This window comes from Simochromis diagramma, unplaced genomic scaffold, assembly GCF_900408965.1.
Source record: "Simochromis diagramma unplaced genomic scaffold, fSimDia1.1 OVJJ01000657.1, whole genome shotgun sequence".
NCBI lineage: Eukaryota > Metazoa > Chordata > Actinopteri > Cichliformes > Cichlidae > Simochromis > Simochromis diagramma.
In genome coordinates this window covers 154,509-180,222 of record NW_024387147.1, presented here as the reverse complement: position 1 = coordinate 180,222, position 25,714 = coordinate 154,509, and the positions used below count along the sequence as shown (strand labels likewise).

Sequence of the window (25,714 nt, the reverse complement as noted above, 5' to 3'; positions counted from 1 at the left end):
TGTGGTGTGTGAAGGTGCAGCCAGAGCTGTGTTCTTGTTGTGTTTTTGGCACGTAAGATAACTTAAACACTTCACATTTAAAAGTTATCCTGAAATTGTGATCTTATTTTGCCCTTTTAGCTGCTCAGTCACGCTGATATTTGTATAAGAAAACTTACTGCATGTCTAGTTTTGTTCAGTCTAGTTTTTATATTACAGGCCTTTTCATAAAAAAAGTGTCTGATGTTTCTGCAGCAGCAGGAGAGTATAAAGATGTCACAGCATGCTGTGGTCAGATCTTGTTAAGTTGCTATTTCTGTGTAAAACGAAGGAAGCAGAAAGAAGAAGTTAAAAACCCTCTTTGTTTCCTTCACAGCTCTTTGGTATCTGCTGTGCTGCTGCTTCACTCTCTCTCTTTACAGAAAGTTGTAGAAGTTTTCAGACGTGTCACTGCTGGATGTGAGGATGGGAGCCACTTTGCTCTGTGAGCTGGGCCTATTCTGTGAGTACATCACTGACTTCTATTGTTTGATTCATACTGATCCATAAACATGTTTTAGTAAGAAGAACAGAGCATCAGTCATTTGTACCATTTCAGGTCATGTGATCAGAGGACTCATGTTTTGTTATCAACGTGTTTTGATGGTTGACTCTAATCTGAGTCGGTGTGTGGAGCTGGTTTAGCTTATCCAAGAAAGATTTGTTGTCATGGTTTGCTGTGTGGCAGGCAAGATGTTGGACCCAGGTGCAGGACTTTTGAACGGAGGAGTAAACTCAAAACGGAAGCTTTAACGCTGGAAAACTTCTCATCCAAATTCAAAGCAAAACTAGAAACTCAAACTACAACGCTAGAAAATATTCCAGGAACTGAAAACTAGGAGTTGACTTGGAACAGGGAGCAAAGAAACACACAGCATTATAAAATGACAGAGGAGGGGAAAAAATGTCAGAGGAGAAACACAGGACTTAAATACACAGGCAGGACAACGAGAGGATGGGGAACAGGTGGAAACACAAGAGGCAACACAACCGGGACAAATCAGACCTAACAAGAAAAGGGAAGCAAAAATAGACACACTGCACACAAGACAGGGACTATCAAAATAAAACAGGAAACACACGACAGGCACAGAGGCACGACATTGACACTGAACAGAGGGAACACAGAGCACAGGGACAGGAGTGACAAACTGCAACATGAGACACGACTGACTGGGGAAATAAACAAGAAGACAGAACCTTAAACCTACACTAAACATGAGGGGCACAGGAACAAATCCCAAGAACTAGAAATCACAAAACAAAGAACAACTAAAGCTAGAAGTAGAGAACCATAAACAATAAGACTAGTAATGATAAACCACAATGAGACCAAAGATTAATAGTAACACAGAACACAAAACACTGGGTCACCGACTCAGGACTGTGACATTAGTTTCTCCATCAGTGAGAATTTGACTTATTTTACATCTTAATATAAAATATTTGATTGTCTAAGAAGTTTCTTGATGACATTTCACCTCTCATCCAAGAGGCTTCTTCAGTTCTAGAAACAAAAGATGGAGAATCCCAGGAATTTAAACCCCTGTGGTGGCGTCTCTTACTGTCTGCACCTTCAGTGCAGTTTTGTGATCCCTTCCCAGGAGCCTTAACCCCCCTCTGATCTCATGTCAGGTGACCTCAGTAGGCCACATGATAGGGTGAGGCAAGGTTGGTGTTACATTATAAATTTCTATTTGTACTCTGTCCTATTGTTACATCTTCCCCTGTCCCTCCTCTCTTGTTTTTTTCTCCTGCTTGTTCGGCCTTATAGACCTTGTCATACAGCAATAATACTACACAATGTAATAATTTTAAATAACACAAATAGAAATGAAGAAATAAACAGATAAATCCTGAACAAGAGGAGCCTGTAGAAAATTTATAGAGCTGATCTTGGGAAAAGAAAATGTGTTTGGCACAACAGTGCATTCTGATTACAAAAGCTGCCAGATAGGACAGGATTGAAAAAATAAATAAATTAATGGAAACCTAATGTTGCTGAAACAACAAAGTAATAAAAAAATAAATATATCTGATTGAGGAATCACTCATCTTTGGAAACGAGAGTTTATTACAGAGAAATGGCTCTTTCCAAAATAAAAGCTATACTATACGCTTCTTCTGGGCTATATTCTCAGCAGCATATTAAACACATCAGGTCCCCATAAGGAGAATCATGTGCTAACGGCTGTCTAAATGACTCGGGTAAAGTTTGTAGCATGCGTGCTTGTTGTTTTTATCTGCTTCCACTTGTCTTTGCACTAGGATGCTGTTGGTGTAAATGTGCAGTCATATTCATTTTGTTCCCACTAGTGCTGTCAGCATTAATCTCATTAAAATGACTAACGCCATAACACCGCAAATCTCCGTTAACAAGTTACCGCGGATCGCCCCGTGCGTGGGGCTGGACGGCGTCAACATGTTAATGAGCTAACTGCGCTAACGCATTAGTTTCCACCAATGTAATTGAGCATTGCGTGGCACATCCAACATACTGTTTTACTTTTGTCCATGACGCGCTTACCATCACGGTCATGCTTCACATGAAAACCAAGATATTTCCAAATGCCACATCTGAATGAGGGTGGGGGAGGTTCAATTTTGGGTAGCGTTGAGGCAGTTGCCATGTTGCAACGAGCTTAGCTTCTGTCTTGCTAGCTTGCGCTGCACTCAGTGGATCTTCACTCGTCAGTGCAGCCTAGGCGGAGTAGTCGAACGCAGATCCACTGAGCTCTCAACACAGACAGCATCGTCAGAAGAAAAGTTGGTAAAATAAATCAAAATTTTTATATTGTTCGATACATATGCATACCGAACCGAAAGCACTGTATCGAACGGTTCAATACCGATACGAGTATCGTTGCACCCCTAGTATACACCATGACTGGATTGAGTGTCACTACTTTTTTTAATTTCTGAAGTTTCTGTCTTTATTGCAGTGCTCTGTACGCTCCTCTGCACTGGACACGCTCAAGGTGACTGAACAGTTTTCACTTTTTTGTTTGTTTGTTTTTTATTTATTTAGTAAAGATTCATCTTAACTACTGTTTCAGTCTTAAGCACTTTACATTTTTTTTAGTTAATTTTTTTTAACACTATATTTATCATTTTATCAATATAAACACAGGTTGTGCCTTGAATAGTACATAAATTGTTTCACATTGCTAATGCTGTGGTTGTGTTGGATTCTAGATGCTGTGCTAACTATTGAACCCAAATTGTCCAGTTATTTCATTGGAGAGTTTGTTACATTCAAATGTGACATGAATGAAGGAGAAGACACTGACTGGTATTACGCAATCAACAAGGATGGTCAAGAAGTTTCCTCCTACAGGACAAACAAAGACTCCAAATTAGAAATTACATCTACACGTGACAGTGGTGAATATCAGTGCATTGGTGACAGGAAGAGCTCACATGATAAAAAGAATAGTAATACTGTCTCTATAACTGTATTAGGTAAGTCTTAAGTGACCGACAGCATAAATGTATGATCCCTGTTCAACAACTCAACTGAATTATAAAATAGAGAACATTTAATTACATTTGTCATTGAAACTTTAACTTTAACCAGGACCACTGTACCTGCTACTTTGTTCACAGTGAAGTCAGTGCTACAATACTCACAGAATCTGAAATTTGTCAATAGTACATGTGTGAGTTTTAGCCACAGCAATCATAGATGAAATTAAATGTAATAACATTTCTAAAGAAAAAGAAGAAGCATCAGAAGCTTCATAAAGTTAAAGTGATAATGTTTCTGTTGTCCAAACCTGAAACTAGGAAGATCCCTCTTAACCCATCATTGTGATTTCTTCAACAATAAACTGCATTAGTTTACATTCAGTGCGACTTCCTCAGGCCAGAGATTGGACAAACATTTAAACTGTGATTATTTAGAGATCAACAAATATGAATATAAACTGTATTGTTTTTCAGTGTTCATATGTTGTTATAATGAATCACATGTATTTATTTTTCTTCCTCTTTCATAACAGCATATTATCCCAGGGCCACACTGACAGCAGGAACAACAATCATACCAGTAGGGGGCAGTGTGACACTGACCTGCTCTGTGCAGAGCTCTGATGGATGGAAATATGAGTGGTTCAGACGAACCCAAAGAATCTCTATAGTTAAAATCAGAGATCAACAAAACAGAGATATCAGAATATCTCAAGGAGGAATCTACAGCTGCAGAGGAGCAAGAGGAAACCCAGTTTACTACACTGATATAAATGATGATGTCACCATTGAGATAACCTGTGAGTTCAGTCATTTAGTTTGAAATATACATTCACTCATGATTATCAAACGTACAATGTGAAGTTTTCTGTGTTGATTTCATGTTTCCGTTTGTATCTCAACTGTTAATATGTGTGAACAGTTTCCAATAAAGTTGTTGTAAAACAACAAGCCAACTGGCCTCAGATATTCAGAGGTGAGACGATCACTCTGACATGTGAGGTGCAGGAAGGAGGTGAAACCACTGAGTGGGAGTATGAATGGAGAGGACCCAGGACACCCACACAGTGGACACACAATAATGATGTGACATTCAGAGTTTCTGAGTCCAGCAGTGGAGACTACATGTGTAAGAGTCGACGCAGAGATGACTCATATTCTTCAACAGAGTGGAGTGAAGCCTTCACATTGTCAGCATCAAGTAAGTCATGTTTGTTGTGTGATCTCCATTTGACAAATGTCATAATGGTCAGCACAGGATGAATTCAATGGTCTACAAAGCATGTTACATTGTTAGTCAGACAAAGAGCTGCAGCTGATAGTAGCCTCATTGTAGACAGTTTGTCACCACTTTGTGTCATGAACTTTCAGCTGGTATAGAGACGCCAATGCTGACCTGCTGCTCCATCACCTGAGGACAATAATGACAGAAAAACATAAACAGAAAATTGTTAGAAAAATTATTTTTGCAAACAGACACCGAAGTCATTTCTGTGGCAATAGAAAGTGGACAGAATGTGTGGGCCAAACCTGAACCTGAATCATTCATGAGCTACCTTTGTTGTTTGTGGTGTGTGCTTTTGTTTATGCACTTTCTCTGCACCTATAGAAAGGGGCTGAGCCTGTCTGTTGTAGATGTCCGTACCCTGGCAAAGAGTCAGAAGTTAAATAATGAACAGATGATGAGCAGGTTTATTGTAACAATCCAAAGAGATGTAGTATGTTACACACATTATATTAGCCATTATTTAGAGATAATAAGATTTGTATGATTTTTATTTGATTTTGTCTTTGCAATTGATAGAGCTACTGATGGGTGAAATCCATGAAGTATTCAGCTTTATTTTTTAACAATTATTATAGATTTTTTAAGGCTGTAAAACTGCCCACTTCACACTTTATACACTTTTCTCAGACAGACATGAACATTTTCACACTTTCCCTCTGGTTTAAACACTCTCAAAGTTCAAACCTTTGTAGAAAAATAAGTCCAGTATTATAGAATGACGGTGCAAAATAAATTAATACATTTTGTTGTATTGATGGAACAAACAGTGATGTGTGAGTTTTTGATATTAGTGTGTATGTGTTCAACAGGAGGTTTATAGATACAGAGATATGTTCATTTTTGAATTTGAATTTGAATTGTTTCTTCTGATCATGTAGGAAGAAGACTATTTCCTAATCAAAGCAAACTGTTGCCATGAGCAAATAATTTAAACAAATGAAAATGCTTTATGAAAGTCTGAAATTAAAAATGAATAAAGTGTTCCTATTTCAAATTATTTTGTGCAGCTACATGATCTGGGAATTATAAACTTCCATTAGTAAGAAGTTCTGTGTCTTCTGTTGTGGTAATAAGAAGGAATCACACAGAATAAGCACAAATATTATTTTATAAATCCAAAGAAGAATCATAATGAAATTTAAAAAAAAAATGACTAAAAGAATAAAATGCATCACAGGTCTCTGTAAGAGTACTCATACCATTTACATTTGGTTTGTCCTTCATTTGTATTGTTGGACACAGACGAGTATGTATACAACAGAGATATGCAGATAATATCAGGGTGGTGTGATCCCAGCCTGTGTGGGGTATATATTTACCCCACACACAGGCTTAATTTTCTTTCTCCCTTTGATTCAATTCAACAGCAGATCAACCAAGGGCTCAAATAACGTCTGATATGAGAGACATTCCAGTAGGGGGCAGTGTGACCCTGACCTGCTCTGTGAACCCATCATCATCTGGATGGAAATACTACTGGTACAGAGATGAGAACTCCTCTGAACCCCTGACCACACAAGATGCAGTTTTCCACTCAAATGGACAAATCAGTGTCTCACAGGAAGGACTCTACAGGTGCAGAGGAGGAAGAGGAAACCCAGTTTACTACACAGAGGACAGCCAGTCAGTCAGGATTGATCGCATGGGTGAGTTTATTGTTTTTTCTTCAAGAAATACAAAACGTGATAGATAAGATCATTATCTGATGTAAGACAACTGAGGCTTGTCTTGTATATCCAAACTCTCATCCAATGCGACGCTAAAATACCCACATGCTTGAAGGTCAGAGTGCAACTATGATTCAATAGCCAGGTTAATGTCCGATATTCTGTGTTCAACAGTGTGGCGGGACACACGTTGTCGTTTTCAGGAGACAAGATTTCAACAATGTCACTGAGGAATTTTTGAACAAACTCCCCTTCACTGTATGGCTTTTTAGCCCGTGCAATGTTCCAAGCCAGCAAGTGTTACGGTCTTTGAGCGCTTCGTAAATTTTTGGAAAAACAGTATCTGCTTTTCTGCCTGACTTTTCAAAGTGGCCAACTCGTGCCTGCGAAGTTCAGTCCCTTTTGAAAATTCCTGGTCGATGTTAGCATGGAGTCAGCTGAAGTGGAGCTGGAGATTTGAAGCTATGAAATGCTCTAATGACGTCTGACATATAAGGCAGAATGGCTTGCCAATGCGTTCAACAAAAAAATAAAAACTCTGCCACTCTGTTAAAAATGCATGAAACCAGGCAAAGAGCCGCGGGCTGGCCACCCCTGGATTAGAGTGATTACCTCAATTTGTCAGTATTCATTATGTTCTTTATACAATATTTAGAATAGATGACGATATGAATCCACTTCTAGGCTGGCTCAATATCTACTGTATAATTATCATTACTGAAAAAAAAGAGCACAATGCTGACACAATACCCAAGTATGATTTGAAACAGAAGCTTAACGTTTCTATGGGGAGTAAATTACACAGGAGAGAGTGTGTGGGCTGCACCTGGCAGACATTGGTGTATTATCTGTTTCTCTCATGTTATTATAATAACTTATAGTCCAGTCCAGACTTATTCAGTCCAGTTTTTTAAATATGTTTCTCAACTACAGCAGATGTCCCCACTGCTGAAATCTCTTTGTTTCCTGTTCTGATGATCGTTGGACTAATTTCTGGAATTACATTGATTTTCCTCCTGCTCTTGTTGTATTGCTGCAAAAAGTTCAAAAGGTGAGACTTTGTTTTTTTTCTTCTTCTGATATTAGATATTTTATTTTTTAAAATGACTAAATAAACAGATGCAGCGTAGGGTCATGAAGTGTGAACTGTTCACAAGAATGTATAATCCACAACAACATAAAACAAACATATTGTTTATAATTTTTAATAAAGGTGCTGCTAATGAGCAGACGCTCAATCGGGATGAAGATCAGCAGCAAGTGTACTCCTCTCTTCTTCATGGTTAGTTTTTCATGTAGTTTCAAAATTTCTGATGCTATTTGCAACAAGACTGTACTTGTTACATCTGCTGCAGCTTTTAATATAAATGTTATTTGCAAGAACATTTGTGTTTAAATTAGTATCACAGACATGAGGTGACTGATTTTCTCTGACCTGCAGGTGATCGTTGTGTCTATGAGACAGTCAGAAGATGTGAAAACACTGAAAATGGTAAAGTTTACACTTTCATTAATATAGAGCTTGTGGAAGCTGGATGATTATACAAAAACTGTGTTTGACATGAAAGTCAATAAGATTCTTATTTCAGGTCCAGCAGAAGGTGATTACACCAATGTCACATCTGTGATTCAGCTCGAAGTCATTAACAGGACAAGTGAGTGCACAAAATGTGAGATTTGAAATGCAAAATATACATTGGTAATTATTCTCACTGATTATAAATGCATTTGTGGACAAAACAGAGGGTGTTTGTTTTGAAATGCTTTCATTTGATCACCTCAACAGGGCAACGTGGTGACCCAGAGGAGAGCTCTGACTACAATGATGTCAATCCAAATTCAGCCACAGCTCTAAAATCTTAACAGCAGCGCTGTTTTTTTCCCCTCTCTTTTTCTCTTTAAAGTCTTTTAAAATCTTGAAGTCACTTTTAGTGAAAAGGAGATTTTGAATTCAAAGCAATGATCCTGATAGTCTGAGTTTATGTTTCTTTCAAATATATACCATAGATCAGTTTTTTGTAGCTGTTACATGCTGAATAAATGTGTCAGACTTGTGAAACAGAGTTAAATGAACAAAAAAACAACAACAAAAGAAAAAAAGTCCAAATGGCAAAATCTAGACTTTTAGCCATAAAAGTAAACATGTACAAATAGTAAAATAGGACATAGAACTTTTAGCACAAATGTGTATTTTCATTTCATATGTATGTATCAATGAAATTGTTGGAAAGGCTGTCAACTGTGTGGGAGATCCCCCTTGTGGCGAGAGAGCACCGTTGCACTATTGAGCATATGGTATATGGTCCAGAGCACAGAGTTTTAACCAGAGGCGGAGCCAGACATTTGAAACACCCGGGGCTTAGCCCTAAAGGGTAGTATGCATGTGGGATTATTATTTTAGAAATGACTGAAAGACTGAAAGATTAATAGGCTCTGTTTTGAGTTTTGTTCAAAAAAGAATGACTTCATATAGGAAAAAAATATATCACATATGCAGGACACCTTAAACTAGTTTTTTAATTAAGCAGCAAGGCAGAACAAAGTCGGGGCTGTATCAAGACACAGGGACTAAACCCCAATTCACACCAGACCCAGAACTGATCCGGAATTAAAACAGGACTACAACAGTTCAAAATCAGGACTTGGGACTTAACCAAGACAGAACCAGAATCAGAACTAGATGATAGTAGCACTAAAAATCATCATAGAGCTGCACTACACTTATTTTTTAATTCTACCAAAGAACACTATTTAGACTTAGAAAAGTTTATATAATTATTTAGCCTTGTTGTGCAAACAAGCCTGCATAACTTAATAAATATAGAATTTGAAAAATAACAAACCTAAAAAGAAACACTAGGTACGAGATACATGAGGATGATACGGTGATACTTTTGGTAAACGACCATTTGACTAACATGTGTGTCTCACCTGCTCTTGTTCATCTCTGTTCTGTCCTCATTCTCCTCTCTCTCCCTCTCTGTTCCTCTCTCTCTCTCTTTGTGCTGACAATCATCAAATATACAGATATTTACAAACTCTTCAGATAAAAACACTTTTTTAATTGTAACATCAAATCAGACTAAATGTTTATTTTTTTAGATTGATAAATATAAAAAACGTATTTGTTAACTTTAAGAGTAAAGAGAGAAACTATCTGTATTTCTTAATTGTAAATGGCACCAAATTGTATTCAAACTGAGCCACACTTATGGAGCTCCACAGTTCTTTTCCTGGTGTTTTGGTTGACATCTCTTGATTTTCCCATGTCAAAGAAACAGGCTCTGTGTTTTGCCTTACATGCATCCACAGGTGTGCCACCAATTTACTCACCTGGACTCTACGAACCTATCAGAAGCTTCTTCAGCTCAGAATGGAATCGTCTGGAGTTTTCTTATTAATTAACAATAAACTTAGTGTATATGTACTCCTACATTTGATGAAAGTGATAAAAATAGACAGCTCTGTCTCTCTTTATTCTGACATTTAACTCATTCAAAAGATATTTCAATATTTATCCAAAACAAGTTTACTCTAAATTGATGTTGTACAGTAAAAAAATGTTCTTGTATTTTCCATAAAGTGTATGTAAATATCTGGTTACAAATGTGAATATCCTGCTGTGTATTGAAATTCCTCTTGTTTTGCATAGAAATATACTGAACAACATACAAAGCATAATATATAAAATAACATTTACCTGAGTTTTTTCTTTGAAAGAACCCTCTAATGTCCATTCTTATATTTCATTACATAACTGAAACCGATTTAGTCGGGGAGGGTAAGAACTGAAAATATGAAATAAACACACGTAAGCTAAGACTCTAAAAAAATAGCATTTGTTCGGCTTTTCATTTCGCCATTTGTTGATTCACTTGAAGAGCAAGTAACGTAATATTGGTCAAGTGATCAGTTTGATATCAATCTTTCATGATGCACCGTCATATTTACATTATTTGTACGGTACGAATGATTTGCTTTGGTACCTGGTCAAACTTAAGCTCTCCTTAGTATGGCTGGCTCCGTTTCTCCAACAGCGCACACAGGCAGCAGCTGCCCCGCCCCCTCGCTCAGTCGCTTAGTGCCTGAGCTCGGATCATACCAATATCAGGGGGGATTCACGCACAGTCGTAAATTCCCACAGTGTGCACTATGTGCTTCGAATATTGTGTGTACTTTTTGTTTTATACAGTTGTCAGCCAGGCATCTAACTATGAAAAAATTACACTCCAAAAGACCCCGGGCTTCTGACAAAACAACCCGGGCTTAAGCCCAGTAAGCCACCCCCACGCTCCGCCCCTGGTTTTAACTAACATATAGTAAGAGCCACCTTGCAGACTAACTCAGCAGTGGATGTCTATGCAAGGTGTGAGTTTTGTGTGTCACTAAAGAACTGTGAGGAGACATTGAGCCCTGCCTTTCCAGGCAGGACAGAAATACTGTTAATTTGGGTTCTTAGTGTCATCTTAGTGGTTGATTGACCCAGCCACAAAAATCCATTTAATGGAAAAAAAAAAACAAAAAAAAAAACAAGACTCCACAAGAACCACCTGCAGATCACCCTGTGTGATTCTCCACTTTCCAAAAAACAATCTTGTGCAGCACTTCGTCCATGTCATGAGAAGTGACGCTGCGAGACTTCCTATTCAGGCAAACATCAGATGTCTTGTATGACTGTTTAAAAGAACTAGTCCAGGACCAGGTTAATCCTGCAGTGTAAATAACTGCACATACTCTTTCTCCTGTCATTTTGTTTGATTTCTTATAAATATTCAAATTTTATTGTAAATGTTTTTAATCATCTTTTTAAAAGGTTCAAAATGAGTTTTAAGTCATTTTTTTCATGACAGCTCTTTTATAATAATCTCTCTTATAATATTTAAATATGTGTCCAAATTGTCCATCACTGTATATCATCAAGTATCACACAATCCTGCTGCCAATCTCTCACTCCACACTCGCCTGTGTTTTGGGCCACAACTCATCCCTAAACCACAGTTAGAACTTCATCGTTTCTGAGCTGAAAATCACAGCTCAGAGCTGTCGGTGCTGATTCTCATTCCCTCCTCTTGACACTCTGTGGCAAATCGCCTCAGTATGAGCTGGAGTCTACCATCTTATGAAGCAAGGAGGGAAGTAAGCACAACTGTATTTCACTAGTAACTGTACGTAATCAGATTTCCATGGCAACTCAGCCTTGATTCTTGTGTTGCTTCCTTTATTTGATCTGTGATACGTATACCTCTAATTCTGTAAGACACATTCAAGTCTATAAACAGCTGCTGTGTTTGCAGCTGTGCTCTGCTATCCAAAAATGTAGCTGTGTAACTGAGTTTCATCATCTGAATTTACTTCATCTGATCTCACTGAAAACAGTTTGTACAAGAGTGAAATGTTTGTAAATGTCATTAATCAGATTTTTGTCATTGAGTTTCTTTCTGTTTTTGAAACTAAATGATTATCTCCTGAATTTTTAAAAGACTGTCATTATATAGTTAGACAATCTGAGCAACATTACTGAGTTACTGAATACTGCAAAACAATTTCATTATTTATTAATACAGTAGTTACGAATACTTGTAAGAAAACAGAGAGGAGCTGAGAGAGGACTTCATCTTGTCTCACAGTCACTTCTGGTTAAGGACACCATTTCCTTTTTAACTTGTGCGCGCTTACTTCCTGTGAGTGAACTTATGACCAAACTAAAATTTCACCATAAGGTAAAGATATGTTAAAGGAGTCTGCATTAGTTTAATGAGATACTTTGAATTAGTGACACTCTGCTTTGTTGATTACAATGTAAAAGTATTTTTAGTTAATCATTTCACTTCTGTGAAAGTGCATGGATTACCAACACCTGCTGTGAACATTTACATGAACATCAGTAAGTATGAAGTTTGTGTTCATCAGCTGATACGGGGCTTCACACCAAATGTATTCAATGTATATTTGAAGCAGTGTATAGATTTTGTGCATCAGTCTTTAGTGTATCATCATCTCGTTGCAAAGGAGCAGCAGCAAACTCAGTGACTACATCTGTGACAGGAAGGAAACAGTAACAGTTCATTGGTCCTCATTTATGCAGCTACTGCAGTTTAAATCCATTTGAATGCTGTATGCATGTAGTGTTTATGAGGGTAGTTATCATTGGTGATAAAGCTCCTTATATGCATATAGTGTATAAACTCAAAATGCACATTTCACTTAAAAATGAAGATGTGAAAATGTGAACAAATCAACTTGTTAGAGATATTCATCTCCTGTTGAAAAACCCCCAAAAAGGAAATAAGTCTTCTCATCAGATATTGATGCTTCTTTCCTGTGTGACAAAAAATAGGAGACAGATGTTTGTTTGTTGTTTGTTAATTCCCAATTAAACTGTTTTATTGCTAACTACATTGCTGTCTGTATTATTGCTGAAGTCCTAAATAATACCTTTAACCCTTGTGCGCCCGCCTGTTCTCGGGGCGTGGGTCGTGGTGACCCCCCGAGGGGCGTGTGTGTGTGTGTTGTTATTAGGATGGTATTGATGATGATGATGATGATGATGATGAGGAGTGTGTGTGTGTGTGTGTGTGTGTTGTTATTAGGATGGTATTGATGATGATGATGATGATGAGGAGGAGGAGGAGTGTGTGTGTGTGTGTGTGTGTTGTTATTAGGATGGTATTGATGATGATGATGATGATGATGATGATGATGATGAGGAGGAGTGTGTGTGTGTGTGTGTGTGTGTGTGTGTGTGTGTGTGTGTTGTTATTAGGATGGTATTGATGATGATGATGATGATGATGATGATGAGGAGTGTGTGTGTGTGTGTGTTGTTATTAGGATGGTATTGATGATGATGGTGGTGATGATGATGATCATGATGATGATCATGATGATGGTGGCGATGGGGGGTCTTGGTATCCCCCCTGGGGAGGGGGATATGTGTGTTTTATGATGATTAGGGTGGGGGTCACTAGGACCCCCACGGGGGCATATGTGATGATAATGATGATGATGATGATGATGATGATAATGGTGATGATGATGATGATAGGTTTGGGGTCACTAGGACCCCCACGGGGGCATATATTGTGTTATGATGATGATGATGATGATGATGGTGATGATGATGATAGGTTTGGGGTGGGGGGGGGGGGGGGTCGCTAGGGGACCACCGTTGGGGCGCTCGTGTTATCACGGCGTCAGTGGCGTCTGGGGAGCGGCGGCGCGGGAAGAAGCGGCGCAGTTGGGACAGTACGTGACGGCGCAGTTGGTGCACACGTGCACTCGGCACTCGCGGCACAGGATCTTGGTCTTGACGTCTTTGCTCCTGGGACACGCGCGGCACCGTCGCCTCTTGACCGGAGAGGAGTCGCGTGGCGTAGCGTTGTTAGAGGCTGCCTCGGCGGTAGCGCCTCGGGCCACGACTCTGCCTCCTCCTCCTCCTCCTCCTCCTCCTCCCGGTCCTCCTCGCGCTAAAGCCGCCCTGGCTTCGAGCATGGGGCGCGCGAGCGCTTTGCCCAGTCGCTCGAGGAAGAGCCGTCGTCTGTTGAGCTTGCCCGGCATCCAGTCGGGGTGAATTTCCCTCCACAGCACGAACGCGTTGTAGGCCGCCACGTCGACCATGTTGTGGAAGAGGGCCACGGGCAACCTGCGGGTCTTTCTCCTGCAGCTGTACGTGCTCACGACCTTGTCCAGGATGTCGACGCCTCCCTTGGTGCGGTTGTAATGCAGCACCAAGGGCGGTTTTGAGCCGCTTCTGTCACTGCTTCTGTTGCCGCCGCCACTTCTGTTGCCACCGCCGCTGCTGCTGCTGCTGCTGCTGCTGATGATGATGATGATGATGATGCTGTTGCTGTTGCTGTCACCGATGCGGCGGCTAGGCCGGGGCTCGGGGCCGGAGCGATGGTGGTAGCGAGGAGCTGTGGTGAGGAGCAGCACGTTCTTGTTCTTCTTGGCCACGTAGGAGAGGATGATCGTGTCGGGCCCTCGTCCTCCTCCTCCTCCTCCTCCTCCTCCTCGTCCCGCGGAGCCGCCGAGTACTACGGATTCGACGGAGCCCACGGCCCTGCCCTTGACGCAGCGCAGCTCTCTGGGGATCTCGGGTCTGTTCGATCGCAGAGTGCCCAGCACGGTGTGGCCTCTCTCGCGATAGAGCCTGTCGGCGAGCTCGCGCGAGGTGAAAAAGTTGTCACACGTGACGTTGCGTCCCGGCGTCAATCCCTCGGTGAGGTCCACGACCACTCGAGTGGCCAGGTGCTTTTCGGGAGGGCCGCGCTTGTCGGGCTTGCCGGTGTAGACTTGCATCTTCCACGCGTAGCTGGAACGCGCGTCGCACGCCACCCATATCTTGATCCCGTACCTGGCCGGTTTGCTGGGCATGTACTGTCTGAACGGACACCGTCCTGATGGAGAGAGAGATGGAGAGAGAGATGGAGAGAGAGAGAGAGAGAGAGAGAGAGAGAGAGAGAGAGAGGAGAGGAGAGGGAGAGAGAGAGGAGAGGAAGAGAGAGGGAGAGGAGAGAGAGAGGAGAGAAGAGAGAGAGAGAGAGAGAGAGAAGAGAGAGAGAGGAGAGGAAGAGAGAGGAGAGGGAGAGGAAGAGAGAGAGAGAGGAGAGAGAGAGAGAGAGAGAGAGAGAGAGAGAGAGAGAGGAGAGGAAGAGAGGAGAGGAATGATATAGAGAGGAGAGAGGAGAGGAAGGAGAGCGAGCGGAGAGGAGGAAGAGAGAGAGAGAAGAGAGAGAGAGGAGAGGAGAGGAAGAGAGAGAGAGGAGAGGAGGAGAGAGAGAGAGAGAGAGAGAGAGAGGGATGTGAGTTTGACAGAGAGCACACGTGCAAGCGTCATCTGCACGCCAAACCACACACACACACACACACACACACACACACATTCACGTACCTCTGAACGGCACCAGTCTCTCGTCGACGGGTGACCTCCGGGTTCCCGGGCTGTAAATGGCGGGCAACCTCGCGCACCACTCGTCCCACACGCTTCTGATGGGGGCCAGTTTTTGTAGCTATAGCCCTAGCCGCCCTCGCCTAGCCGCCCTCGCCCCTGCCTCTGCCTGGGCCCTTTCTCGGTCTCCCTGTCGTCGAAGCGCAGCGAGCTCGAGTAGGCTCGAAAGGTCTTGAGCGGCATCGTGGCTCTGAACACGGACCTGCCGCTCTCGGCGTGCCACAGGCTCTCGCAGGCCTCTCCCCGGGACCTGTACACGCCGGCGAGCACGAGCAGCCCCACGTAGGCTCGGAACTCGACGCGGCCCATGGGCTTCCATCCGTCGATGGCGGGCCTGCGCCTGCCCGCTTCCAGGTTGGTCATGGCGATCACCGAGTCCTCTATCTCCGGCGGGAAGTAGGCCATGAACGCGGAGGCCTCGTCTCGCGCCGCCGCCACGGCCTCTTCGGTGGGGCCTCGTCCTGGCGGGTCGAGGTCGTCATTGTCTTCTTCTTCTTCTTCTTCTTCTTCTTCTTCTTCTAATTCTAATTCTTCTTCTTCTAATTCTTCTTCTTCTTCTTCTTCATAGTCTTTGTCTTCTTCTTCATCGTCATCGTTATAATCATCGGCGAGGACGTCTTCTTCTTCTTCTTCTTCTTCTTCGTCTTTGTCTTCTTCTTCATCGTCATCGTTATAATCATCGGCGAGGACGTCTTCTTCTTTTTCTTCTTCTTCTTCATCATCATCATCATCATCATCATCATCATCATCATCGGCGAGGACGTCTTCTTCTTCTTCTTGTTCTTCTTCATAGTCTTTGTCTTCTTCGTCATCGTCGTAGTCGTAATCGTCGGCTACATCCGCGTCGCGAGTTTCACCGACAGTGCCGCGGCCGCGATCGCGCCCAGGATCATGAACGCCACCTGCAGCGCGGCCGGCGTCGTCCTCTTGCCAAATCTCCCGAGTCCGCCGCCCCGGGTCGGCGCCTGCTTCTTCTTCCTCTCCCTCTCGGCGGTTCGACTCGCCTTGCGAGCCGCCGTCCTGGCAGAGTTGCGACGCCATTTCGTAACCGCGATCATCTTCCTCGCAACTATCCACCCCATCGTTTTCGTCCTCCTGATCCTCCGTGTGGCGCTCCTCCTCCTCGTCTGCGGGCGTTCGGGCCGTCGGGTCGTCGTTGTCGTCCCCCTCGGCCTCTTGCTCCTCTTCCTCCTCGCTCTCGTCCTCCTCCAAGTTCTCCTGTATCTGCTGCTGCTGCTGCTGCTGCTGCTGCCGCTGCTGCTGCTGCTGCCGCTGCTGCTCCTGCCGCTGCTGCTGCTGCCGCCGCTGCTGCCGCCGCTGCTCTTGGTCTTCCTCGACCCCTAGCCCTCGATAGCGAAACGTGGCCGGTCGCAACAACGGAGCCACCGGAGCAGACCACGCAGCGTACGCCAAATGCGATGGCGATGGCGACGGTGATGGTGAGCGGGAGGAGGAGGAGGAGGAGGAGGAGGACACCGCCGGCGATTGCGATCCGCCTGTACCGACCTTAGTGCTCTTTGGCTCCCACGGTCTAGTGCGTGACATTGTCTTCTTCGTCTTCTTCTTTCTCGTTGGCACCTTGTCGCCGTTGTTGTTGTTGTAGTACAGCACGCGCCCGGACACCGCCTCTGTAACCTGTAACCCCGACACGCTTAGTACCTGCCATCCACGCTCTTATCATCTCGCCGCGCGACGCGCTGTGCTTTCGCCGGGGTGTTTCTCGACCACCTTTTACACAACTTTATCGTCCGCGCTTGCACGTGTGCTCTCTGTCAAACTCACGTCTCTCTCTCTCTCTCTCTCTCTCTCTCTCTCTCTCTCACATCCCGTCCCCCTCGGGGGGATCTCGCGACCCCAAACCTCCTCCCTCCCTCCGCGGGGGACCCGCATCCCCCCGACCCCGCCCTCCCATCCCATCCTGTCCCCCGAGGGGGATCTCGCGACCCCAAACCTCCTCCCTCCCTCCGCGGGGGACCCGCATCCCCCGACCCCGCCCTCCCCTCGGGGGGGGGGGATCTCGCGACCCCTCCCTCCTCCCTCCCTCCCTCCCTCCCTCCGAGGGGGACCCGCATCCCCCGACCCCGCCGCTCTCCCCCTGGCGGGTGCATCAGGGTTAAAGTGTTTGTGCTAATAACATCGTGTACAGTCTAGAGATGGACCGATCCGATATTACGTATCGGTATCGGTCCGATACTGACCTAAATTACTGGATCGGATATCGGAGAAAAATAAAAAATGTAATCCGATCCATTAAATATCACGAAAGCACCTCACAAAACTTGCAACACGCCGTAACTCGCCTCATAACCTTAGCACTTCAGAGCAGTATGCATCACGTGATAGAGCGGCTGTGGCATGCGGGACCTGTGGTGGTCTGGATAGCATTTGGAGCTTCGCTAGCAACCCGGCATTTCATCTCCGACAAAGTTATCCCCAGAGAAGTAAAGCAAGTGTGTAAGTCCATCTCTGAATGTTTGTAAAGCATTCCTGCGTTAAGCTTAACAAGCGACTGCCTCTTCTTGCTGCTACTTCAATCATGAAACTGCTTAATGATCAGCTGATCGGCTTTTCTGTCGGGACTCCGTCTCTCTTCTTTGTTTTTGGCCCACTTTGCACCAGAAAGAGGAAACCAGCGGCTGAACAACCGCAGCACGTTTAAGTTTGATAAGCTGTTGTTAGAATGTATTTAATATTACTTTCTACTCCAGGATCTTTTTCTACGTAGCTGACGGCTGGTAACTGTGCAGGGGCGGATCTAGCAAAGTTTAGCCAGGGGGGCCGATAGGGCATGAACAGGGAAAAGGGGGCACGAAGACATACTTTTCTTTCTTATTCTCATTTAAAATGTCTAGCTTTTAATAAATAATTATCCAAATCTTACACCCAAAGTTTTAATTTGATGTAAAATGAATAGAAGTCAATTACTGTATATAGTGACTATTAAGTCTAATATACCCTAGTAAGCTATAGTACTTTTTCCTTTGGGAAGGTACCATCTGTGCAGTCTGCAATTTTGTTGAAGAAAGATGTTGAATCTATTTAATATTTCTTGAAAAATAATTGATTTCTGTGCATGTTTTTTCACACTGCATCAAATTAAGGTTGATTACGTCGATTAAGCATCATGAGGTGGAGGGTGGTTCCCTATTTTTTATTTATTTATTTTTGTTGTTGCTGGGAGTTGGAACCCTATTAGTTAGGTTGCTTAATATTTACGCTAAGTACTCTTTAAAATACCAGAATAGGGAGGATGGTGTAGGTTTAAGTTTATTAGATTGATCAGTATTGCTGAACTATGAAATATTTTTTTTTGCATACAGGTATAACAGAATAGCTTTAGTGTAGTTGTTGTTTTAAACTTGAGTATGAACTTATACAAAATGCAGCAAGATATTTAAAAAACAGTTTTGTTGATTAAAAAACACTATATCGGATTCATATCGGTATCGGCAGATATCCAAATTTATGATATCGGTATTGGTATCGGACATAAAAAAGTGGTATCGTGCCATCTCTAGTACAGTCAGACAGGCATGGAGAACAGCACTGACTGGGAGGCTTTGAATAGATCACATAGTTCAATGCAACATATGAGACTTTAAGAATGCACAAGCATCTACTTAAAATCGATTTAATTTATCATCTGTGATGTGATTATGTACAATTCCAATGTATTTTGTTCATCTCCCTTAAATAAACAGGCACCCTTAAAGTATGAAATATTCATGTACAAATACACATAAATGTGTGAACTGTCTAAGTGGCTGAGAGTGCCCCACAGGCCTCAGTGTGAGCTTGAAGACATTTATAATGTTTAAGCAGTTTAATGTGTCGGTGCTGACGATAAACACATTTTGAATGAAAGCCAGGGAACTTTGGTAGCACAGAAACAAGTGGCTATTCTTTGTGACCATATAGATCGCTCCCTCATATTACCATTATTTCACCCAAAGGCACCAAGTTAATACTCAAATAAGCTGCAGCAATACACACAAATATAAACAGTACTTGGTGACATCTTTGCTTTTAGCCTCTAACCCTCTGGGGTCCAGGGTATAACTGGCCGTTTTTGACTAGTTTTGATTTAGCCTCTATATTTCACCTTTAAAAACTGTTTATCTTGCCAATCTGTTATTTTCTCATTTTGACAAACTGTATCAGCACAATTTATCTAAATTCAGACAAAATGTAAAATACGAGTAGAAAGTGATATTTCTGACTGTAAAAACCACAAGCATGTTTAAGGAATCATTTTCATAACTTGAAATGCAAATACAAATTGTACATTATTGTACATACAATTGTACATAGTTTGTGTCCACTCTAAGACAGAGGAGAACAGCACAGGGATAAACCTGCAGGTCTGACAGCGGGGCCCTATTTCAGGAAGCCGGTTTAGAAAACTCAGAGTGAAAAACGATACTCAGGGTTGAGTAACCCCGAACTGTCCAACTCGGAATATTCGGTTTCAAAAAGGCTGATAACAATTAGTTCAGTCAACGCGGAGTTGCTTTAACCCCAAGTTAAGCGCGCGCACGAGGATACATAAAGCCCTGATTAGTGGAGCACAGATTAAGCGAGTCACCATGGAGACGGAGGGAAAGAAGGCGCGGTCAATGTATTTTACAGCGCTTGAGGCCGAAATTCTGATGGCAGCATATGCCGATAACATGCAAATTTTGCGGGAAAAAAGTAACACAGCCTCAGCTGCAAAAGAAAGGGAGCATGCATGGCAAAACATAGCCGACAGAGTCAATGCGTGAGTGTTAATTTAAACATTGATCGAGGGATTTCCACCCATTTAACACGTTATTTTATTATATTTTATTTTTTATTTTATACATTTCATTTTGTGATGTGATGTGATGTGAGCGCAGGTGCAACCCAACAGGCCCCAAACGTTCCTGGCAGCAAGTAAAAATGAAATATAAAAATATAGTCCAAACAGGTAAGGTGTAATTGTATTATGAGCCATAGTGATTGGTCTGTTTGTCCTATGTAAATCAATTGCAGTTAGAGGCTACATTAATTTCCCCTCTGTAAGCACTTATTGAAATTATCTGAGCACATTACAAGTACATATTTGCTTACTCTGTATGCTCAAATGTGACCCGTTATAGCCAACAGAAAAAAAAGCGGAGGCCCGAAAAACAGGTGGGGGTCCTCCACCACCACCACTCACAGAGGCTGAGCAGTTGGCTTCCACATTTGTGATAATGTTGGCAGCATCACATATGATCTTCACAGTGCAGAGAACACAAATTAGCATCCATTACTATAATGAAATAATTTGTTAGTTTGAAATGGGAACTATGTACCTGTACATTAATGCTGTGGAAAGACTTCCTGTTCACATAGTCTCCTTCATTTACTGAAGGAGCAATGATTGGAATGTGAGTGCCATCTATACAGCCAATCACGCCTGGGAACCGTGAGAATAAATGTGAAATTTAAGTAGTAGTTCAAGTATCACCACATCATGAATTGAGTTTTGTTCATCCTGATACCTGCAATTTTGTGGAATCCCTCTTTGATAAATCTTGTGGGTCTATGACTGGGGAACACCACAAACGAGTACAGGAGACGTTTCAGTGCAACTGTAACATTCCTGACTGCCCGACAGACGGTAGCCTTGGAAACGTGCTCAGCGTCACCAATATTATACAGAAAGCTCCCGTTTGCAAAAAACCGAAGTGCAATACAAATAATATGTACAGAACTGAGAGAACGTCCGCGATGTGTCACATGAGCAATATTAGGCCTGAGGATATTATTCAAATGAATTATAGATTGTGCTGAAAAACGGTAACGTTCACACAGGAGATCATCAGGAAATGATAAAATGTCCGAACGTGCTCTAATCACTCTCTCCCGGCAGAGAGCTCTGCGGAGAATTTGGGCTTCAACATCTACTGGCTCTTCAAGGAAGGGGCAGGCCATGTCTGACACTTCCTACAGTCAGGTTTCTGACAAAGAGGCGGAGAAAGTCAGGGTTAGTTGAAGTAAACCTGCTAGGGAGCAGGTTAGCTTCATGGAGTGTGTCGTCATAGTAACTCACTCAGAATTAATCTAAACTCGCTTTGTGAAACCGAAAACCCAGAGTTTTCGTTATCTCAGGGTATACTTACTCAGAGTTTGCACTAAACCGGCTTCCTGAAATAGGGCCCAGGTGTGTCACTCAGTGTTTACACTGCAATCTGCCTTTGGTGGCAACTGTGACATTCACTAGTACTCACACACAAAACAAAACAACGACTACACTACGACAACGACTACACCACTACACTTGAGACTCCAAACACGGTAAGTGTCACATATCTCTCACGTATCAAAACTCTCTCTCTCTCTTTCGCTCACTCGCTCTCTCTCGCCGGTCACTCCTAAACAAACAAATGCCACATGCTGCCATATCATTTTTTGATTGGTCGACACGGTACATTTTTTCCACCAATAGGGAAGGAGTTTTTTTTTTTTCACTCACAAGCAAAGCCTGTTCGCTAGCGCTCGCCTTAGAAAACACAGTTTTTACCGTTTCTTTCCGGATTACACGCCACTGTTTTATTCAGAAAAAAACAAAAAACATCGGTTTTACATGTCCTATCAACACAATTTAAAAACTGGTAAATGGTTTGAAGTCCGCACGTTAAACCCAAGTTGAAATGGAGACGGTTAATCAGAAAGCTTTAAGTTGGCTAGTTATGTATTGGGCTAATGTTTAAAGCTTTCACTTGAGTAAATTAACTTATATCACTGCTAAGTAATGTTAGCTAAGTTCACAGCATATTCCATAATAGCAGCGCCATACTGCATCACACTAACAAAATAATAATCATAATTTTAAAAAACAGCATGTGTTACGTACATGTACTGGAAAATTGTTTACTAGCACTCACCTATCATGCGACTAGAGAGCGCAAAATCCGCCATTGTCATTTTCCATCAAACACTCATTACAACAGCAACCAACAGGTATGTTAGCGCACTCATCCCTGACTGTCCGAGGGAGGGGCGGGGTCACCCGTTGAAACAGACGCAAGGCAGCCCAGGCGGGGAAATTTTGCTTTTACATTTTGCGACTCATTTTATTTCTCTATCTGACAGGAAAACTATTCAATCAGATAATTATTTGTGGTGAATGAAATACAGTTACACTCTCAAGCACTTTTACGCACCACATCTGAAATTCAAGCACTTTTCAAACTTTGAAAAGACAACAATACAATTCAAGCATTTTCAAGGATTTCAAGCACCCATACGAACCCTGTGTATAGATATTTGTTAGCAATCTGAAGACTGATAAGTGAAATAAAAACAAACTTACCTCTGTCCATGCCCCAGAGTGTTCAAATAAATTCCCAGGGACATAAACAGCTTTTACTAGTTCCAGTAGTTTAACAGCATGCAGACAGAGGGTAGTTTGTTTTTAATATTTAGATATACTTGTTGATCTTTTTTCTGTCTCCTTGGGAATTTGTAAAAATTAATTAATCAATTGTGAGAAATTGATTTATGTATATATTTTATCTGAGTATATGAGAAGACAAATGTTTAATATATCCATTTACAGTGTAATTGGTGTGTGTATGGTATACAAAGGTAAATTCAGAGTGTTGTTCCTGTTGTTTTCTTCTTGTTCTTGTAAAATAAAATAAACTTGTCTTGGACTTGTGTCTAATTATTTTGCCTCTTTGGGCACTCGGTGAAGCTCATGTCTGTGTAATAGAACTTTGTAACTGTCTATTATTGTTTAGTCTCAGTATATTTGTTTTACAGTCCTTTTGATAAAAATCTCTGCCTGATATGTGTCTGCAGCCGAGTATAAATACAGTGGGGCAAAAAAGTATTTAGTCAGCCACCGATTGTGCAAGTTCCCCCACTTAAAATGATGACAGAGGTCAGTAATTTGCACCAGAGGTACACTTCAACTGTGAGAGACAGAATGTGAAAAAAAAATCCATGAATTCACATGGTAGGATTTGTAAAGAATTTATTCGTAAATTAGGGTGGAAAATAAGTATTTGGTCACCTCAAACAAGGAAAATCTCTGGCTCTCACAGACCTGTAACGTCTTCTGTAAGAAGCTTTTCTGTCCCCCACTCGTTACCTGTATGAATGGCACCTGTTTGAACTCATCATCTGTATAAAAGACACCTGTCCACAGCCTCAAACAGTCAGACACCAAACTCCGCCATGGCCAAGACCAAAGAGCTTTCGAAGGACATCAGGTCAGTGTGTACCTCTGGTGCAAATTACTGACCTCTGTCATCATTTTAAGTGGGGGAACTTGCACAATCGGTGGCTGACTAAATACTTTTTTGCCCCACTGTAAATCAACCTGCCAACAGACAGCTTCACTTTCACACTCAGCTCTCACTTCACTACACCACACTGGTCCTGCATCCATATCACTGCAGATGTCACACAGTATCACCCAATCCACCTGCCAATCTCCCACTCCACTCTTGCCACAAGATCCTTAAAATCCTGTGCTTTGGGCCAGAACTCATCCCTAAAACACAGTTATGACTTCAACAATTATCCAGTGTCAATCACGGCTCAGAGTTGGAGGTGCTGATTCTCATTCCCTCCTCTTCACACTCAGCAGCAAATCGCCTCAATACGAGCTGGAGTCCACCATCTTATAAAGTAAAGGGTGCAGGAAGCACAACTGTGTTTCACCTATCCGGTTGTTCAGTGATGACGCGCCGAATCCTACTTCCGGGTCTAAAGTAGTCTGCGTTTAATATGGCTTTTGTGTTGTTAACATGTTTAATGTTATGTATTTTCTTCTATTTGATCTCAAAAAGCTCCTAAAACAGTCAGTGATCACTGTTGACCTCCCTCGGCTTTTATTACCACTAATCATTTATTTAAGCTCAGTTTTTAAAACCTTAGGATGTAACTACAGCCCAGCCCATGCAGCAGTATATGAATGACTAACCTCGTATTGTGGATGGATTATCTCAGTTGTTCTCCTGGCTGAAGTTTGGTCCTTTTACAGCATCCTACCATGCGATTACATTTGTTCCTGACCACCGAGAACACTCACGTTAACTTTTATCGAGTGGAAAAAAAGTTAGCTTGTTTATATTATGCTAACATAGCTGTGTCGCTAGCGGTCACGTAGCACATCATTATATACCAGCTAGCCCAACTTCAGTAACCCTACAAACGTCACTGCTGTTTAGTTTTCTGTCTTCATTTATGCTGGAAGTAATAACAGAGCTGTACGTTTTAATTTGTTTCTAAAACCCCGCAGTCAGGACATGCTATATTGTATTTAGATAGAAGCTAGCGAGCTAACTCCCTGCTAACTTCTAACTCCGTTAAATGTCATAAATTCCGTTTTCATGGATGCCTGGATGTTAAACTCAATTGTTACACCTGGTAGTGCAGAACGCTGATCATTTTATTAAAGATGAAAGACTTTAGACAGTTTTCCAACTCTCAGTAATGCCATAGTGATCGTTTGATATATGGACCTGCAGCGGAGTTTAGACCCAGACATGGCTAGTGACGTCAGACTGAACAATCGGATAACTGTACGTTATCAGATTTCCATGGTAACTCTGCCTTGCTGAACTGCTTGCTTCCTCTTATTGCTTCCTTTATTAGACTTACAGCGTTAATTCTGTAAAACACATTCAAGTCTATAAACAGCTACTTTGTTTGCAGCTTTGCTCTGCTATCTAAAAATGTAGCCATGGAAATGAGTAACTAAGTGTGTAAGTGTGCTTTTTAGTTACTAAGTGTAGCTAAAAGGCACTTTCATTATTTATTAATACAGCAGTTACAACTACTTGTAAGAAAACAGAGAGGAGCTGAGAAAGGGGGCAGGATTTCATCTCGTCACACGGTCACTTCTGGTTAAGGACACATTTCTACTTTAACTTGTGCACGCTTACTTTCTGTGAGTGAATTTATGACCAATCTAAGATGTCACCACAGTGGAAAGATATGTTAAAGGAATCTGCATTAGTTTAATGAAATAAAAATAAAATTACTGTCAGTTCTTGATTTCACTGCTGTGTGAGAAAGTGTGTGGATTACCAACACCCGCTGTGAACATTTGCTGTCAGTAAGTATGACATCTCTGTTTATCAGCTGGTATGGGGGCTCACCTCAAATCCATTTAATGTATATTTGAAGCAATGTAATGATTTTGTGCATCAATATTTAGTGTATCGTCATCTCCTTGTAAAGGAGCAGCAGAAAACTCAATGACTACATCTGTGACAGGAAGGGAATGGTAAAAGTTTATTCTCTTGGTGGTGTTTATTAAGTCGTCTTCATTTATGCATCTACTGCAGTTTAAAACGATATGAA

At 42.0% G+C, this 25,714-nt stretch overlaps 1 protein-coding gene across 1 annotated transcript in view; it reads left to right on the top strand.

The window, feature by feature from the left end:
- The first annotated feature begins 315 nt into the window (after positions 1-315).
- LOC120743564 (titin-like) overlaps positions 316-25,714 on the top strand; it is a 108,100-nt gene continuing 82,701 nt past the window's right edge. Inside the window, exons 1-5 of the mRNA XM_040047221.1 lie at positions 316-481; positions 2,961-2,996; positions 3,214-3,480; positions 4,020-4,286; positions 4,409-4,613. Coding sequence (XP_039903155.1) covers positions 445-481; positions 2,961-2,996; positions 3,214-3,480; positions 4,020-4,286; positions 4,409-4,613 — 812 coding nt within the window. The 5' untranslated portion in view covers positions 316-444. The remainder of the gene's footprint in view (positions 482-2,960; positions 2,997-3,213; positions 3,481-4,019; positions 4,287-4,408; positions 4,614-25,714) is intronic.